The 20,876-nt window shown below is 43.9% G+C and overlaps 1 protein-coding gene across 8 annotated transcripts in view; it reads left to right on the top strand.

Annotated features, from left to right (window-relative positions):
* Window positions 1-20,876, top strand: part of SZT2 (SZT2 subunit of KICSTOR complex) — a 2,035,845-nt gene that overhangs the window by 988,084 nt on the left and 1,026,885 nt on the right. For all 8 annotated transcript variants that reach the window (XM_069642429.1, XM_069642432.1, XM_069642427.1 and 5 more), the window contains 2 exons: window positions 14,428-14,500; window positions 15,220-15,501. In XM_069642429.1, the coding sequence (XP_069498530.1) occupies window positions 14,428-14,500; window positions 15,220-15,501 (355 nt within the window). The remainder of the gene's footprint in view (window positions 1-14,427; window positions 14,501-15,219; window positions 15,502-20,876) is intronic.

Here is a 20,876-nt window from a genome sequence, read left to right as displayed (position 1 = left end):
TCCCCTACCATGCCTCCCCAGTCGGGGGACGAATATCACATTTCACCCACGCATGGGAGGGGATAACATCAGACAAGTGGGTTTTGTCGACGGTGACAGGAGGTTACTGCATAGAACTCCAGGGAAAACCTTCGCACCTCCCCCCTGCGCCAGAAAAGACCATCATCGGAAGAACAACTCATCCTGGTAGAGGTGGTTAGTGCTCTACTCCTCAAAGACGCCATCGAGGTCATGCCGTACAACGAGGTAAACAAGGGTATTTATTCAGCGTACTTCCTTGTGCCAAAAAAAAGATCTAACCATGCGCCCGGTACTAGACCTGAAAAAGTTTGCATGACAACGCTACAATAAGTTATCCCTTAGTTACAATGCGGGGATTACATGGCAACATTGAACATAAAAGATGCTAATTTTCATATTTCAATGTTCCCAGCGCACAGACAATTCTTGCGATTCAAAGTAGCAGAGCAGCACTACCAGTTCAAGGTGCTGCCCTTTGGGATAGCCCCGGCTCCAAGGGTGTTCACCAAGGTACTGGCGGTGGTGGCAGCACACCTACACAGGGAGTCAATCCCAGTGTACCCTTATATGGACGACTGGCTGATCACGGGAGAAACTTACCAACTTTGCAAGGTAAACACACAGCGACAATAGACCTTCTCTTCCAATTGGGCTTCTCAATAAATGAGAAAAAGTCAAGTCTGGTACCAAACAAATCCAAACAGTTCCTAGGAGCTGTATTAGATGCAGAGACAGGCTTAGCCTTCCCATCCATGGAAAGAGTACAAAACATGCTTCGGCAAATAACCCAGTATCAAGCCGGTCTCTGGATAAGCGTACTCAAAGCAATGCGTCTGCTAGGTATGATGGCATCGTACATTTTCCTGGTCCCCCACGCGCGCCAGCGCATGCGACCAATGCAGGAGTGGTTGGCGAAATTATGGTCTCAGGCAAGTGATCAGTGGGACGATCTAGTGATTGTTTCGCCTACACTGGTTCAGAATTTACGCTGGTGGTCAAGGGAAAATCTGCTCAAAGGGAACACCTTTCACGTACCGGAAGCGCAAGCAGTCGTCACAACAGACGCATCACTTTCCGGGTGGGGGGCCCACTACCTTCACCACACAGCACAGAAACACATCAATGTAATTGAACTATTGGCAGTTTTTAAGGCACTTCAAGCCTTCGAGAACCACCTGATAAACCAGTCGGTACATGTCCTAACAGACAGCACCACCGCAATGTTCTACATCAACAAGCAGGGAGGTACACACTCTCCAAATCTGTCCAAACTAGCTCAGAAAATATGGAAGTGGGCACTCAAACGAGGGATGTCCCTATCCTCCCAACATGTTCCAGGGGTACTCAACACTCTAGCAGACTCTCTCAGCAGGAATCCTTTGCCAGAAGAACACGAGTGGCAGCTACACACGGACGTGGTAGACCACATCTTCTCTCTCTGGGGCTACCCTTCTCTAGACTTGTTCGCTACAAGAGAAAACAAAGTATGCCCAGACTTCGCGTCCAGGTTCCCCCAACCAGACTCCAAGTGGAACGCCCTACGGATGAACTGGTCAAGGAAATTTGCTTACACTTTTCCACCGACTCCATTAAACAGCAAAATAGTGAACAAGCTACACAAGGATCAGATGACACTCATCCTAGTTGCTCCTATCTGGGCAAGACAAGTGTGGTATCCACATTTGCGCAAACTGGCAATGTGCGATCCCATCAAGCCCGCATACAAGGTCAAACTGTTGACTCAACATGGGTCAAACTGTTGACTCAACATGGGAGGGCAACGATACACCCACAACCTCACTCTTTGAACCTAGCAGCATGGCTCCTAAAGTCATAGAGTTCGATCACCTTAGTCTTCCACAACAGTGTATGGATATCCTGAAAGAAGCACGTAAACCTAACACCAAACACTGCTATACACACAAGTGGAAGAGATTTTTCATTTGGTTCCAATTTAAGCAGATCAACACCATAGAATGTACTCCATCACACATTCAAACCTACTTGTTCTACTTGCTAGATTCAGGTTTAGTCTTTAATTCTCTAAAAGTCCACCTAGCAGCTTTATCAGCCTATACCACCTCTCAAAGTAAAGCCTCATGGTGGAAAGTGCCAGACATTAAGGCGTCCATGGAGGGAGTAAAGAGACTACATCCTCCAATCTCCAATCCCCCACCTGGATGGGACCTAAATGGAGTACTAGCAGAACTCATGGGATCCCCCTTCGAGCCTTTGCATCAAGCTACCCTTAAACACATTACCTACAAGACGGCCTTCTTAGTGGCTATTACTTCCATAACAATTCAGCGAACTCCAAGCCGTGTCAAAGCAGGACCTTTTCTTTGTCATCCATAAAGACAAAATGGTTTTACGGACACACCCTCGGTTCTCCCCTAAATTTGTTTCCCGATTTCCCATAAACCAATCAATTGAGCTTCTGGCTTTCTTTCAGAACCCAACCAGCTCAGCTGGGGTCAAACTCGATACACTAGAAGTTAGGAGGGTGGTTCTGTACTATGTAGACAAGACCAAACCGCTTAGTAAGACTGATCAACTGTTCGTCTCCATGGCTACAGGCAGAGAAGAATGTGTTTCCAAAAGAGCAATATCCAAATGGATAGTCAAATGTATACAATGATGCTATTCATTATCAGACAAAACACTGCCTTCTACACCAAGAGACCACTCACTCCCCACGGGGTACTGGGGCTACTCTAGCCTTTATTGGAAATGGCCCCTTAGACAGCATTTGCAAAGCAGCTACATGGAGCTCAGTTCACACCTTCACTCAGCACTACTGCATTGACATACACTCCAAGACAGATACACAGGTGGGACACACGGTTCTAAAACATCTATTTGCCGCTACTCCTTCTCATAACACTGCTCGCTAATCTATGCATAGCATGGGATCTAAGCAGATTCACATTGCTTAGATTCACATGTGCCCACCCTTCCTCCCCTGAGAGAAGGTGCATTGATGTTATATGAGCTTTATCTGCTTGGGAACTCTGTACTCACGCTACTCCTCATGTCAGAAAAATACAATATGAGAGACTTACACGCGTGAGGGATCATGGGTACAGGGGACGTCACACTAGGGATAGTATTACTGGCATGCTCTATTTCGACATCCATTTTCGAGTTTCGAAAACAACAACTGTAATACTCTGCAGCATCCACTAGATGTCGGCCTATGCATAGCATGTGAATCTAAGCAGATGCAAGCACCAGAAATACGATTACGGTGAGTAATGCATTTCTTATAGAGCGCAGCAAAAACCAAAAAGGGCATCAAGGCGCTAGGTTGAGAGAAAAAGAGGGTGCCATCAAAAGCAAATGTAGAACAAATGGTTTTTAAAGCCTTTCAAAAGAGAAGATATTCAGTAGTACTACAAAGATCTGAGGGTAAAGCGTGCCAGAGCACAGGGGCCAGAACCATAAAGGATCTTCCTCCTGCTCAGGCACGATGGAACCTAGGAATGCACAGCAAAAATTGATTGACCGATCTGAGGTCTGCTAGGAATGTAGGGCACAAGTTTGGATCGTAAACATTTTGCCCCACCTTCAGGAATAGCCCGTTGAACAAGACGGAGGACGTTAAACTTGACCCCGCACCTGATGGGGAGCCAGTGAAGTTGGCTAAGTAGGTCATGAGAATGAGTTAGTCTGGGGGCTCTCAGAGCAAGACGGGCCACTGCATTTTGGAGAGTTTGCAGGCATTGTAGTAGAGCCTGAGGTTGGATCAAATAAATGCCATTGCAATAATCCAGGGAACTCATAATATATGCAGGCCCAATTTTGGATCTATATTCGAGTGGCAGGAATAGCAAGACTTTTTTCAATACTTTTAATTTGCAGAAATCTGGGCTTCTCTAGAGCCTGTGGCCTTTAGTTTGATCCCTGAAAAGTTTATGCCGGAAAAATTTCATCCTGTGGATAACATCTTTTTTCAGCACAGAGAGACTATTTTCAGCCATAGTGCCTTCACTTTCATAAGATCTGATGGCTGCTTTGTTTAAAAAGTATGGCAAATGTGGTGGGAATCTGGGGGATGGAAAATGGGCACTCTAGTGTTTGCTCTGCCTGTCTGACTCTCGCAATGGTGATGGTTATGGATACAGCAGGGCTTTGCCTCTCAAGAATCTCAGGGGAGAGGGCAACGCTCATCAGTTTAAATGAGCTGGTTGGGCTCCAGATACAGACAACACTCCTCCTCTCTGAGAAGCTGCTACTCTTTAAACAATAAAGGGGGTAAGGATGCAGTCCAGGAGCTAGCCAAATGATTCAGTACCATCAGATTGACTAAAGACAGTTACCAAGTGCAACAAAACCTCAATCTCCACCTCTGCTTTTGCTGTTGCTGCATCCTACACAATGAGTGCTCTCAACATTGAATGGCCATGTGCCACCATTTCTCTGATTATGCTCTTTATGAGGACTATTTACATACTGCTAAGCGTCTTTATTTTTCTGATCTTTTACAAACTCAGTCTACTCGCCCTAGGCGTCTTTTTCAAACTCTTGTACATCTTCTCTCTCCTCCTACTGTTGATTATTCTGCTAATTCTAATCTTTCTGCCTCCGATTATGCGCTCTTCTTTTCCTCAAGAGTTCTGTCCCTTCATCTGGACATCGAAGCATCTAAGTCACCCCAAGGGTCCTCTCCAGTTGCTACTCATTTGTGCCTCTATTACTCACTTTGCTTCTGTTTCTAACTCAGATGTTTTCCTTTTGCTGGCTAAAGCTCAACCTACTGCTTCCCCTCCTGACCTTATTCCCTTTGCGTTAATTCCTAAGGTTCATCCTTTTCTTGTACCCTAACTTGTCTCCTTTTTTAAAAATGTTTTAAATATTATTATTGTTTTTGGTTCACAACTGAAACCTTTACAATATAATAACTCAAACATAACATTGAAGAGAAAAAACAAACCGAGTTCATGAAAAAAGCTTGTAAGAAAAAGACAGATTAAAAACAAAGACACAATGACTTATGTACAGTCTCACATATAAAACAATTACCTGAAGTGATATACAAGAGTGCATCCAGTGTGTGTAATAGAGAGCCTGCTTTCACTTTGCGAGAACAATCGTATCTTGTTTTTCACAAACTACAATTAAAATTACAGTTATAACACCAAATCCGCTTTGCATGAAATACAAAATGACATAGGATGAGTTTCTCTGGAACAATAAAATCATCTCTATTGGACAATACGACCATAGTTGTCACAGCAATATGCCTAAAACTATGGTCCCCTGATCAGGACATTTGAGCTACAAAAACATTGATGGTTCACTTAGCATGTCAATTGGGCATGGGGCCATGGAAAACTATTCATGCTATAAAAATGCATGATGTCCTCAGGTTAGCTCCAACAGTGCACCACAACATTGTCATAACATACCTATAGAACATGTTTTACAATTAATACATTCTTAGTGTTTTGCTAAGATTGACGTTACCAGGTAATTCATTAATTGTCATTGATTTGTCCCCCAACATACCAAGACGTGGAAACCACCGGCTCTATCTTGTGAATGCGTTCACCTTAATCAATGATTCTTCAACCTTACACAACAATCGTGCAAGTGCCACGATAAGACGAGTATTCTCCCCTCTTAAACTTCTTTCCCAAAAAGATTGTCTATCACCTTCGAATTGGAAACCGTATAAAACAAGGTGTTTTCATGTTTCACATTGTTCTCTGCTTACACAGAACCGACAGGTGTTTGCAACATCAGAATTAGTACCAGTGTTGGGTACGCTCTAATGTAGGGAATTGGTTTAATTTAAACCAGTGGTAAATTGGTCTAACTATTTCACGTGGGAATTTTACTATATATGGGGTACATACTCAGAGTATGTTTTGTATATGTATCCCATTCATAAAGTTTGCGTTTAACGCTAGGTAAACCCTGCATAAGATCTGCTACTGTAGAATTGATGGTCACAAGGATTTTGTTCATTTGGTCTGCAAATGTTACCATAGAGGGCACTTTGTCCTCTGTCAGGAGATCTTTGAGATCGTGAAAGAGAGAATTTCGCGGAGGGACCCACATCTTAGTGGAGCTGGCTAATTTTTCACCAGGTGAATCTTGATGCAAGAGAAGAAAGCCCCAGTTCGTGCCGAATGATGGAATTCGGAACATCAGATGCCAAACCCAAGGTTTGTTTCCATATTTGCACCTGGAGGCTGTAATTAAAACTGCATCCAAGTCCAAAAGACATGTATCCAGGCCAAACAGTAGGATTGGTTCAACCTTCATTAGATACAAATCTACCACTGGCATCAGGGAAAACTTGGAATACTTTTTGTATACGATTTTCATCTGAGAGAAAAGCAGGCAAGCTTTGATTTTTAGACTGGAGGATCAAGATTTGACGGAATTAGTCAGACAAGGTCTAATCTAAGTATTTTAAGGAGTTCACATATTCAATTCGTACACCAGATATGTTCTACCGATACAACCTTTTTATTAGTGAAAATAATAATTTTGGATATTAGTGAGTTTGCTTGTAAATTATGTTGATTGGCATATTCATAGAATTTATTGAGCTTATACTGCAAGCCATAGGGTGTTCTATCAAGCAGGATAATGTCGTCGGCGAAAAACATTGTGTAATTTTAGCTTCCCTAGTCTCGCCGGATACATAGATGGGTCTATCCACAATTTATCCATATCACAAAGATAAAGGTTGAATAAGGTTGTGGCGAGATTACACCCCTGCTTGTCTCAGGTCGTAGTAGAAATAGGAGGAGTAAGAGCCCCATCTTGAGTTACACGTACTTGGAATGTCGTGTTATCGTGGAGCATTGCTACTAACTGCACAAGACGACAACGAAAACCCAGTTTCAATATCTTCGGCCATAACAATTCCCTGACTACAGAATCAAAAGCACATGTCAAGTCTAATGCCGCAATGCATATAGGGCCTGAGTTGGTTAATTTCAATTTAGCGAACACATGCGCTACAATGATGACCATCAATGAGTTTCCCATTTCTTTCCGAAAGCCCACCTGATACATTGAATAAATATTATTGCCATGGCTGAAGCTTTCGAGGTGTTTCAGAAGTAAAATTGCAAACACGTTTGCGGTCGCATCCATGAGGCAATAGGTCGAAAGTTGGCAGGGTCATGCGGATCACCTTTCTTGTGAACTGGAATAATGATGGTGTTTCGCCAAGAGTCAGGGATGGAGTTGGAGCGAAGAATGTGATCAAATTTGACAAATGGCAGAGCTTCCCAGAAACGTGGGTCTAATTTAAGAATGCATGAAGGAATGCCGTCCGGCCCTGCCGCTTTTGATGTTTTTAGTCTGCCAATGGCCCAGATGATATATACACAGAGCAGCTAAGCTTCTCTATGAAAGATATGTTGTAAAACAACATAGCCACAAGGTTGAAATTGTGGAGGTAATTGAAATTTTGAACCAATGTAGGATTGCCAACAGTTTGAAGAAATAGAGGAAGACAAATTGCATTATCGGTGTGAGAGGTTCCTCTGAGTAACGACCATATGCTGAGAGTATCTCTTTTTACTAATAAGGACATCATTTTCTGGTTGTCCTTGAGATGGAGCTGAAATTTGGTAAATTTCAGTTTGTTACGATACTTTTGGCAAATGAAATGCTTTATTTCCTGGTAATTTAAATAACTCCACTTCAAACGGGCTAATGCTCTAAGGCTGCGGTTCTTCTCACATTTGTGTTGAGCTATTGATGTATTTAACGAATGGTGATGGAAAGTACAAAAATGCTTTGAGTTACACGATAATTCATGTAAGTGAGTTTTTATAATGAGATTATTCCACAATTAATAAATAAGACAGTTGATCGGGCCCATTTACTCACCACAAATCTTTGTGCACAAGGTAGGTGAGTTCCCTGCACAACGTGGGATGCCAATGGACTAATGTCCTCAAACGATCTATCTGAACCAAAGACAAGGTAGCGTCAATAACAAGGGGTTGCTTTTCAAGTGCACCTGAAGTAAGATAGGGGAGTGATCACTCGAGTGGGGGTCCACAGTGGATACAGGATCCACCTCCCTCAGAAAACTAGCTGATACAAAAAAGTTGTCAATATAAGAGGATGCCTTTTCCCTTGACCAAGTACCAAGTGGCAAACCACTCCCAAAGTTCACCAGGTGGATATTCCAGTCAAGTAAGTAATTGACCCATTGTTTACCGCTTTTTGAAGAGGTCGAGCGAGAGCTCGGCCCAACGCAAGAGTTAGGAGGCAGGGTTTTTTTTATGCAAGTGGAATTAAGTCGCTGCCAATGATATGATAATCTGGATTCCTAACAAGGGCATCCTCTGACTATGTCTAAAAGATACAAAAATTGATCAAGATCCAGTTTGGCTGGATTAAAGTAAATACAGATAATTAATAAGGTGATCATCGGTGTACTAGATTGAAAATATTCTATCCCCAGCATTTTGCTACTGCACGAGAGAATAAGAGAGATGGTCGCAGTGTTGTTGATTTAAAATCGCCAACCCTCCAACAGGTCTCCTGGAGTGACCTTGCAGCCAAAGAATAAAACGTAGTGAAACCATCGACCCCAAAAAGGTTGGAGCACATCGTTTCTTGAGCAATCAGAAGACAAGGATTCTCTGCAGGAGCTCACAAACTCACCCAAGCATTAAGATTAGTGAACCCACAACCGTTCCAAGATACGATCCTTAATGGAAACGGGCTAGGGTCTTGTGTTACCTTTTGTTAGTTCTACAATTGTAGATAATAAAGGTGCAAGCCATGTTAAGTTGGGAGCTGCACCTACCAAGGAAGATATTTGCGTAACTAGGTCAACGTTAGGGGGAGAACCCTCCTGAGTAGAAGCAGCATTTGCGTTCGGAGAGGCAATACTTGTCAATTGATGCTCCAGAATTTAATTTGCCTCTTCAATAGAACGAAACAAACAAAGTGATAGACCACGAATTCCAAAATCACCTCTTTGAAGCCCACAGTAATTTAGTGATGACGGATTGTGGGCCTCAAATCATCTGAAAATGGTTGTGGTTTGCCAGTCTAATCCACTCAATATCATCTGATTACAGTCTACAAAGTTGTGGACTATTTCTAAACATGTTAAATAAAAATGAACGATTTAGTCTTTGGGGACCATTTTTGTTGGAATCGCTAGTCCACCCCAGAATATTCGGGGTGTCTATAGTGATGTCTATTTCATTCATAACTGTGTTAGGATCGATGCACAAGTGAGCAACGTTGGAGTTTTCATCGGGAATAAGAGCTGAATTGGTATTGGGGGAGTGTGTTGGCAACGGGAGTAGGTTGTCGACATCCAGCTTCACTAGATTGATTACTAATACTATCTTTCATCACACTGACTTGAGAATGAGCAATCAAATGAGCTGCAACTGCATCCAAGCCAGAAGAGAGCCTAGGGTTTACCTGGGAACCTGATTTTAAGTTCCGTTGGTGCAGTTGATGGGCATCGGACCTGGTCACCGGTATGGTGGATAAAGTAACAACCTTAGAGCAACCCATTACAGAGGCTCCGGTTTGCTTATTACAGGCCATCGGGTAGTATTGGGATAATTGGCATGGTTTTGAATTCAAGGATAGAGTGAGTAGTTCAGGAGTCACTACGTTTTGAGATTTAGATGGACTAGTAAAATTCATAGGAACAGTAGATGGCGTGATTTTGTTTTTTTTAAAAAAAAACATTCTGTCATCCCTGCCTTCTTAAGTGTCCATGTTCAATACCGATTTCGACTCCTCGTTTAATTGTTTAGGTCAATGATTTCATTATCGTTTCAAATATTACACAAATGATTTGTGTTTGAGTTGATTTTTTGATTTTTTTTCTAATGGTATATATATTTTTTTGGCATTATTTTTATGTTTGAGAGCTCTCGCATGTGCTCATCTCAATTTGCCCGAGTACAAGTGCCCGGATGACTCGGTAGAATCATCAACTGCATGGGTGTTTTCTAGTTGGTCTATAATTTCAGTAAGCGGTGACGGGCTATTAGGCGAATCTTCCTGAGACCCACATGTGGGCCCTGTGTCATTGACCAAGGGCGCAGGTACCGTAGCATCGCTATGTAAGTCGGATTTTTGTGAGATAAGGTACCTAAATACATCATCCAGTTTCCAAGCATTTATTTGGACCGCTTTAAGCAACATGGGAGCAGGAGTCTCGTGCTCCGTTACATTGCAGACGGCATCAACAGACACTGCTTCTGTTTACGAATGCAGCATAGGTGCACCAGACATCCCATGAGGAGAAATTTGAGTACATTTGCTAACTGCCTTTACAATGGTTAGTGAATGGAGTTTACCAATAAGGGAATCTAAAAGACACCATGTCTCAACCTGGCAGGTGGCCTGCGCCATCGTAAAGCCTTCTAGTTTACTCAATTTACTTGATAGCTCTGCAATAGAAGATTTGATATTCTCAAGATGGTGTGTCTGATCATGTCTTTTGTCGATAAGATTAAGGATCTGAGTAATTACAGGAAAAGAAAGAGTATCAGAATGAGATGTACCAAAAGAATCAGATCTGAAGTTGTGTTGTAGTGATTCCTTTAGTACTCTGTTATTAAGATGAGGACCCGAAACCACACCATTGGGTGACACATTTGATTGGTCATGTGTGTGAAAATCCTTGCTGGAAGTGGGCACAATGTTAGACAATGTAGGAGAGCTCGTCAAGGGATGGTCCGCCTTAGAGGCGACTGCCAACCATCACAGATATGACAGATATTAAAGTCCATGGTAGTTCCCTCATACATGTTATGTAGGCATGTTTCTTCGACTTCGGAGGGTAAGATTGAAACAGGAGATGCATGCCCCAACAAAATTCTATGACGTTTGCCCCATTCTGTTTGCAGAGTAGGAGCCCAAATTGAAACATCCGATACATGATTGTTAAAAGGTTTCTCCAGACAGTCGTCAGAGTATACGGTGGTTTCTCCGTTCGCTACACTTGCCCCAATTCGAGAGTGGGAATGGAGAGATTGAATCCCGCTCCCACTGGGGGCATAGTGCTGAAAGTGTGTCCGTTCAGCAGTGGGATTATTAAGTGTATAAGCGCTATCATTTGGTTCGATAGCAATGGATTGTTGACTGTAAGGGTGGTACTAGAATCCATGGCACGTTCAATAAGAATTGGATTTTGAGTGATTTCAACACCCATATCAATGCTGGAATCGTGCTGCAATAGAGGGGCAGTAGTGTTTAAACCTGAGGGAGCCATATCGTCTGTAAGACACTTGCTGCTACGTAAGTTGCCAACCGTAATGCAAGCCCTGACCTGGTGCCTTATAACACAAAAAGCACAACAAGGTGGTATTTTGGTGTAGAGCACTGTGCCTGAATAGAGTTCTAATGCAAGCAGCATAAGTACCCCTGAGAGAAAAAAAGGTTCACCACAAATGACAAACACAGTTTTTCCTACGAGCCAATCTCTTAACTATTATTACAGGATAAATCTGGGCTAGCCAGGAGAAACGATGATGAACAAATGGTTTGAGGAACAAAAAATAAAAGTAAGAAAATAATGAAATAGATCATTTTAATTTTCAAATTTCTTTATGGGAATTTATTAGAAGTACAACAGTAGTGTGGCCAAAAAACAAAAAAAAACAAAAAGAAATGCCCACTGTGGCGCAGTATGAATCAACAGAGTATGCCAGTAATTTAATGGACAAAAAGAAAGAGGAAAAACAAAAACGCATGAAATAGATCATTTGTAAAAGTGAAAGGACCCACCACACTGCCTCACAGCCAAAAAGCCTAACAGCCGACACTTCCGGGAGCGCACGCGCAATGCACTTGGACACTGCAGATGTAGGGAGGCTGGGCGGATGTGGGTGGGGCAAGGTGCAGAACTTAGCACAGAAACAAAAATGAGAGAGTTACGTGTTCGTAGTGGAAAGAAGCCTAAAGTACGTGACAAAGTCCAGAATCGAAAAGTACTGTAGTTACTTGAGGTAACAAAGTCCAATGAGTGGCAGTGTTTCCACCGAGGAGTTTCTTCGCCTCACAGACCGGACGTTGAGTATCAGAAGTGCTGAGGCAAGTCCATTACAGTCTAACAGCTGACACTTGCGGGACAGTTCCGGGAGGCTCGCACGGTGCGCGTGGACACTGCAAATTTAGGGATGTTGGGCGGATCAAGATGCGGAATTGAGGTAACAAATTCCAGTGAGTGGCAGTATTTCCACCGTGGCGTTTCTTCACCTCACAGACGACGCTGAGTATCAGAAGTGCCAAGGCAAGTCCAAGTCCATTACAGGGTAACACACTTGCGGGACTATTCCGGGTTTTCAATATCTGTCTTTCCACCTCCACATTTAAGCACGCATCTGTTATTCCTATTTTGGAGAAACCCACTGCTGATCCTTTGCTTGTCTCTGTCATTCTATTTCCTATCTACCTTCTCTTTCTAAACTTCTGGAACGGCTTGTTCATTCTCAGAGTTCTACGTTTTTTTCTAATTCTTCTTTTCTTCCCCAATTTCATTCTGGTTTCTGCCCTTTTCACTCTACCGAAACTGCTCTTCTCTCTGTGCTGAACTCACTTCTTTCTGCATGATACCCTAAGCACACATCCTTTCTTACTTTTCTTGATCTATCGGCTGCTTTCGACACTGTTGATCACTCTTTACTTTAGCTTAATTTTCATCTTTTGGTCTTTCGGGTTCGGTCCTGTCTTGGTTTCACGCTTATCTCTCTAATTGAACATTTTCAGTCACTTGGGCAGGTGAGTTATTCTCGCTTGCCCATGGAGTGCCTCAAGGTTCGGTTTTGGGTCCTTTTTTATTTTCGCTCTATACATTCGATCTTGCAGCTATTATTATTTCTTCCTTTGGGCTGTCTCACCATTTCTATGCAGACAACACCCAATTATCTTTCCTTCTCTTTCTCTCCTGAAATTCATCACAATCTTTCTGCTTGCTTGGTTGCAATTAAATCTTGGATGCCCTCCGATTATCTCATCGTCAATGCCTGGAAGACTGAGGTACTGTTCTTTCCTGCTAACACTCATATTTCACCCTCTTTTATATCATTTCCTCCATCTAAGCTCTCTCTCACCCAGTGCTCGTAATCTTATTTATTTTGACACAAATATTTGTTTTTCCTATCACATCTCATTAACTACAAATCCCTTGGCTGACCACCCGATCACTGTGGGTTTCCACATTCAACTTCTATGAGTTTCTGCTGTAAATTCCCAGGCGGTGGCTTAAGCCCATGCTTCGGAAAATAGAAGTGCTCTAGGAGTTCCTGACCAAATATGGCTACAACTATTTGCCACACACACCGTCCAGAAGAATTATTTGATAGCAAATGTCACCAACCAGGAATAGCACCTCGCCCTTGGGAACTACCTTACCACAGGTGCTAATCCTTGATTGCTCCATTAGTGAGTTCTGGGGTAAAGGTTAAACATACTGGAAACCAGGTTGTGAACTCCAAACAAATGCACTTGCACCTTCACTGGAGGGTGGGTCCACTATTGCTCTTTGGCAATCCCATCTACCTCTCTGAGATGACGGTTTGATTGTTTGCAATGCTTATTTTGGCCATAAACCATGGCGTTTGGCCTTTGCTCTCTGTGGAGTTGTGGAAATGGTGTGGAGCATTGACCGTCTAGCTAATATTGCATGGGCTGTCCTCTGCTGTCTGTTCAAAAAAGGTTTAGATGGGATCTTTGTCTGAAGCATTTTCATAAAGAGGGATATTTGTGGGAAGAAGATTGTATCCATGCAAAAGAGCTGTAGAAAAGGTAAGTGATTGCTTTCTTTGTTGGCCGTTAGTTAATATTAGCAGCTGCTATAACCAGCTGTTTGTATTTTCATTTTCCTACTGGATTATCATTAACATCAGGTGTTGCTTCTCTTGTGGCCTCTACTAGTTGTTGGTAATGCTTTTTGTTGCTGAGGATTGATGTACGCCTACCATTGCTAGAGTGATGGTTGACACCTGGTGGGGTTGGGACTTGAGATAGTTGCTGCAGTACCGTCACTGTTGCAAAGCACTGAAATTAGCAAGCTGTCTGCTGACTGGGATTCCTCTTGGCACTTGGTCATAAATATTGATGTTTCTTGTTCCTGTGGCTCTTTACAGGCTAGTAGCAATACGTGTATAGTGTACAGGGGCTTTGACTTGGGTAGGCACTAGTGTCATTCATGGGCCTTTTCTTTCCCCGTTAATGACCAGCAATGAATTTCAATGCCTAGTAGTTATTGCTTGCTGCCTAGATGCTTTCCATCGGTCTAGGATCAGCAGTTCTTAGTAATTTAACAATAGTAAGTTCTAGCATTTACTCTTGTTCCATTCACTTATGCCATTTTCCCACCTCTGCTGGCGGTCGGATCACACGTCTCTGATCTTGAACTGATAGTACCCCTTTGCTGTTTCTTCTCAGGAGGAATCTTACCAGGACAGGAAGCGCAGCGAGGACATAGAAATGTCAGAAACTGAGATGGCAGCTGAAGATGGTAAAGAAACACAGCACCTACAATAGTAGCGGGACCTCAAAGCGTAGCTTTCAGAAGGATGCTACTGCTCGAATAGGTCTCTCCTATCCGTGGAGTGTTACAGATATACACAAAGGCGACACTTGAGAAATTCTCTATTGTGCTTTCATGTAAATGTGCTCTCCTTTCAGGGTGAGGCATACATTTCTCTTCATTTCCACAATTCTACCCAACATTGTGAATTTTAAAAGTTTCACTTGCATGATAGATTCCCTGCCTTGACTGTTGCTCTGAGAGAAGAAGCACGTGTGTATCCTTTTAATTCCCCCAAGAATATCCCAAAGTGTCACATCGGTAAGCAACAGCTCACATTTCTACCACTTTTTTTATGCCTGTGTTTACTGGCTTTAGACCAATGAACGTGATTGCATCCTACTTGTGTAGGTGTAATGTGCTGTATCCTATCCTGCTTCTAGTAGCCCCCACACTGCTGTCTGAGATTGCCATGCTATCCCCCACCTCCATCTGCTATGCAGGTTCTACATTGTGCCAGCAAGTCTTTTTAAACTATTCCGGTCTGCAGATTTAGGGCATCGGCTGTTTTTGTCGGTTGTGATGCAAGTATTGTCCTGTTTGCCGGTGTGTGGCTCGTTGAAGGCTTTCATTGGGTGATGGGTTTGTTGGAATGCAGTGAGATGCCCTGGTCGGCAGCTGCCATAATGGTTTTCTTCTTTCTGCAGGAAACGTGTCTGGTTGTGCCGTAGCCACAGAGAGTGATCCAGATCTGGAGGTGGAGTATCGCGAGAAGTCTGATCTTGAGTTTCAGGACATTGACTCCCCTTCAGACTCCAACACTGTGAACCAAGATGATGACTCGTTCAGTGTACTCGGTGGGGACTCTATCAACGAGCAGGATCTGCTGGACCAAGAGATGCCACCACTCTTCGTCCAGTTAATCTGCTCCGTCACGGTCCGTAACCAACATGGATCCATGCCTGTACAGACACTGCCCACGTGCCTCGGTAAGTCTGGGTATTTGTGCACTACTTGTGCAAGTGTTGACCTAGAGCCTGGGCGTATAGGGTTGTATGTTCAGTGCCTTTACAGATACTGCCCATGTGCCTCAGTAAGTTGCAGATTTTGTGCACTACCTGTGCAAGTGCTGGCCTTGAGCCTGGGTGCATAGGGCTGCATTTTCAGCACTTGTGTAGACACTCGTCGTCTGGGTTGGAAAGGATGTTTGTGTGGTATGTGTGCAGTTATTTCCCATGTGGCTGGATACGTGACAGTCATTGCCTTGCTTGAGCAGTCACTGTCCATGCTTCGGAGTCATTTGGTTTTGTGTACTCTCTCTATAACAATGGTATTCAAAGTTGTTGATGCTGAGCCCCCCTTAATTAAAAATATTGTTGTTGAGGCCTTATTGAGTATTAACAGTATTGCCGGCCCCACCCAGATGCCAAACTATCAAGGACCACATCGACTCTCTGGCTCCCGCCCTGGCTGACTTCTGCAATCACTCCTTTGCCTCTGGAGTCTTCCCATCCCCTCTCAAGCACTCCCTTGTGCACCCCCTTCTTAAGAAGCCCTCTTCCGACCCCTCCTGCCCAGCAAACTACCGCCCAATCTCTATCACTCCCTTCCTGGGCAAGCTCCTGGAGAAACTGGCCATCTCCCAGCTTAATCTCCATGCTGAATCTGTTGGCAGCCTTCATGACCATCAGTCTGGCTTCAGAGCTGCCAGAAGCACGGAAACTGCTCTCCTGAACATCCGTGAGGACTGGCTCTCCAACCTTGATTCTAACATTCCTTGTGTTCTCATTTTGCTTGATCTCTCTTCTGCCTTTGATACTGTCAACCATACCATCCTGCTCAACCGTCTCCGTGATAACTTGGGGATCACTGGTCCGGCTCTGGCGTGGCTGACCTCTTTCCTCTCCAATCGACCCTCCCAGGTCCAACTGGGGTCTTTCCTTTCTGACATCTTTTTCTCTACCTGTGGTGTCCCCGAGGGTTCTAACCTCTCCCCCTGGCTTTTCAACCAGTATCTGGCACTTCTCGCCCACCGCATCGCCGCTCTCTGCCCCTACTTTCAGTGCTATGCGGATGATACCCAGCTCATTTTCAGGCTACCCTCGGCCTCCTCTTCTCCTTCCCTTATCTCTGACTGTCTTTATGCTATCCAGGACTGGTGTGCCGCCAATGACCTCTGCCTTAATGCCAGTAAGACTGAGATTCTACTCATCGGCACTCCCACTCCCTCCTTCCCTGCTGCTCTCTGGCCGGCCTCTCTGGGCCCTCTTCCTGCTCCTACATGCAAGGCAAAAAACATTGGGGTCATCTTCGACTCCACACTCTCCTTCTCTCCTCACATATCTGACGTCTCTAAGAAGTCACACTACCAGCTACACCTCCTCAGAGGTATCCTTCCTTTCCTCTCCTTCCCCTAGAAGCTCACTGTCTATAGAGCCCTGGTTCTCTCGAAGCTGGACTACTGTAACAGCCTCTATCTAAATCTGCCTGGCTCTACTTTCCGCCCTTTGCAACTCATCCAGAACAGGACTGCGAGACTTGTCCTTCGCCTCAAGCCCAGGGACCGTATCTCTCCAGTACTGAAATCACTACACTGGCTCCTAGTGACTGCGAGAATCAAGTTCAAAACCCTCTGCATTGTCCACAAGGCCTTCTGGGGCCTTGGGCCAAAATACCTTCAACTCTCTCTTCCTAAATATCTTCCTTCTCGAACTCTTCGTTCATCCGCCTCCAACTCCCTCAGGGTCAGTCGCTTCTCCAAACAACGAGTTGGTGGCAGATCTCTCTCCGCTGCAGCAGCCTCCCTCTGGAACAGCCTTCCTGCCTCCCTGAAACTTGAGGAGAACCATCTCCGGTTCCGGCAGCACCTCAAAACCTTCCTCTTCGCCTCTGCTTTCAATCTCCATCTCCCCTGCTAAAGTTACTGAAACTGCACTGAATCTGCAACTGGGCCACTCGCCGTTCTCGGTCGTTGGCCCAGCCACACTCCACTGCACTGCCTCCCTGGCACCCCCTGCACTACGGGACTGTGTCTGTATCCCACAGCCCCCACTTCCCAGCACTTATCTGCACTTACTCGCACCGCCACTTGTTGGCCCTTGTTATTTCCTATATGCTATTGACCCTGTAATGCACTTTACCCTCTCCACCTTGCACTTCTCCCTTTCCCCTCTACTCTTGCACTTGCGCGATCTGAATGACACCTGGCCTAGTAGGATCATTGTCTGTCTCCCTTTGTTCCCCCCCTTGCCTCGTCGCGCCTTGAAACACTTGTGTATAGGTGCGTTACAAATGCCATATCATAGATCTGTTTATATATTCTACTGGCCGGTCCTGGGGTGACATATGCTGTTCTTGCAGTTCTTAAAGGTTAATATCGGTCGGTAATTCATATGGTCACTTCTATACCCCTTCTTAAAATTACCACTGATCGTTTCCAGGAAAGGGACGTAGGTCCTGTGACTTATTAATGGTCATTGAAAAGGCTAAACTTATAGGTTACCGTCTTCTTTTGAATTTGAAAGGCCTATTTGTATCAGATGGAGTGAGAGGTATGCTCGGTATAAGAACAGTATCTAATTTCCGTTAATTACACAGGCCTCTATGATATGTCTTTGTAGACAAATAATTGTGAACCCTGTTCCATTGCAGAGTCCACAAGATGGTATGAGATTGCGTAGTAGCATAATTACAGCACCTACTTTCAGTTTTAGTTTGTGAGGAGCCATTTGTCCTACAGCGTTTCACTCTTTAGAGACCGAAACGTTGAGCCAGTAATTAACTGTTCATTGACACTGGAACAGCTGTGCCCTGTTGAATAGAAGTTGGGGTTGAAAAAAGTAACTTGAAATTATTCCAAATGTTGGCGATAGTGGAAAGCGAAGGTGACTCCGTAGAACTGTACACAATCTGTTAATTAAAATGATGGCTGTTGTTGAATTGGAAGGGGACCCCGAGGTTCACGTAGCCATTTGGACAGCACAGGGCAACCTAACATTGATAAATTGCATAATTGCATCAGCTGAGTATGGAAACCTACCAAGCGTTATATATTAATTTGGCAATAAAATAAAGAATATTCCATGCAAACTTCATGACGCCAGACCGCACTGTTCATGAGGAGTTACGTCCAAGACCGCACTGTTCATGAGGAGTTACGTCCTCATGAACAGTGCGGTCTGGCGTCATGAAGTTTGCATGGAATATTCTTTATTTTATTGCCGAATTAATGCAACTATTTCTAGCTAGATGGGTCATCCTGTTTCAGAGATAATAAATGTTTTGATTTTTGCGCCATCTACTTCAAAGTTGTAGGGACATTCTCAAGGAGGCATTTAAACCAAACACTAGACACTGTTACTTCAACAAGTGGACAACATTTGTAATATGGTGCCAGTCATAACAAATAACCCTGGTAGAATATACTCTATCACACATTCTTCATTAAATGTTCCACTTACTAGACTCAGGGCTAGTATTTAACTCAATCAAGATTCACCTGGCAGATCTATCAGCGTACACCACTTCTCACAGTAAGGTGTCCTGGTCGAAAATCCTTGTCATTAAGGTGTTCATGGAGGGAGTAAAAATGACTCCACCCTCCCATTTCAAACCCGCCTCCATTGTGGGACCTAAATGTAGTACTTGCAAAGCTCATAGGACCCCCCTTTGAGCCTATGCGCAAGTCCAACCTTACACACCCCACATATAAAATGGCTTTTCTGGTGGCTATCACCTCCATAAGAAGTCAGTTGACTTCAAGATTTGTCAGTGCAAAACCCTTTCGTTGTTAACCACAAAGACAAATTGATATTAAGAGCTCACCCTAGGTTTTCACCTAAGTTCATTTCTAAGTTCCATGTCCATCAGTCCATCGAACTACCAGCTTTCTTTCAAAATCGATCAAGCTTAGCTGAGAAAAAACTCCATACCCTAGATGTAAGGTGGGCGGTCCTTTACTACGTAAACAAGACCAGACAGGTAAGGAGAACAGACCAACTGTTGTATCCATGAACGCCATCTCTAGATGGATAGATGCATACAGCTCTGCTACTCTGTCAAATAAAACTCTGCCTTTCACACCAAGGGCTCACTCTACCAGGGGTACAGGAGCTACCTTGGGCTTTATCGCAAACGTCTCACTGGGCGCCATTTGCAAAGCAGCTACATGGAGCTCTATCCATACTTTTACTCAGCACTTCTGCTTTGACACTCACTCTAAAGCAGATTCCCAGGTGGGACAAGCAGTGCTAAAACATCTATTTGCCGCTGTACCGTCTCACAACCCACCAACTTCTCCAAACTCTGCTTGCTAATCTATGCATAGCATGTGATCTAAGAAAATTCCACAAGCCTCAGAAGGGATACATTACTCACCATAATCGTATTTCTGGTGCTTGTATCTGCTTAGATTCACATGCGCCCACCCTTCCTCCCCTGTGGAGTAGAAGGTGCATAGATGTTTTCTGGGCTTCATCTGTAATAAATCTGCTTTACTACACCTGTACTCATGCTACACTTCATGCAACCTCATGTCAGAAACAAAACCATCTGAGAGACCTAGACGCGTGAACACCAAGGGGACAGATGATGTCACACTAGGGGGATAGTATTACTGGCATGCCCTGTCGACGTCCCTTTTCGAGTTTCAAAAACAAAAACTGTAATACTCTGCAGCTACCACTAGATGTCGGCCTACACATAGCATGTGAATCTAAGCATCAGAAATAAGATTACGGTGAGTAATGTATCCCATGTACATTTGCCATAATTTCTTAAAATGCATTCAAAGGACATAATAAATATAATAGGTAAGTACATTCAAGCAGTAAATATGGAACCAAGTCACAAGGGAATTTCCCTAACTTCAGCAGTCTAATTCCTAAGAAAAATGGGGCCTTGCACCCAAAGGTCACTGGAGGCACAATGCTACCTCCCAGAATATCATCTCTGTAGATAGGTTATACTTGTGTTGGTGACTTCAAAGAAGATATTCAACAATGTTACCAGGTAGGTAAGTTGTGTTCTTATCTTTCAGATGGTACTGACTAGGTTCGATGATAAAAAGGCAGTGGAATGGAATGTTGGGGTACAAAGGGACTCAATCCCGGTGTTATCCTTTAGAGGATAAGGGGGAGACCTGCTTTGCATTTACTTACCCCCTGACTTTGATTTTTCCAGATGACTTGATGGGTCAACTGGGGGTTGCTGGAGTTTGGATTTCCCACTTTTTTGTTTTAGTGAGAGGTGCCCAGGAACTGCGGTGCAAGGATTATTCTGGTCAAGTCCAGATGCAAGATGCAACCCGTGTCAATGACGAAATTCAAGATTCACTGATGCAGACCTCTTCAGGACACTTCACAGG

This window comes from Ambystoma mexicanum, chromosome 1q (assembly GCF_040938575.1).
Source record: "Ambystoma mexicanum isolate Mex_15411 chromosome 1q, UKY_AmexF1_1, whole genome shotgun sequence".
Lineage (NCBI taxonomy): Eukaryota > Metazoa > Chordata > Amphibia > Caudata > Ambystomatidae > Ambystoma > Ambystoma mexicanum.
This window is presented reverse-complemented; position numbering and strand designations above follow the sequence as displayed.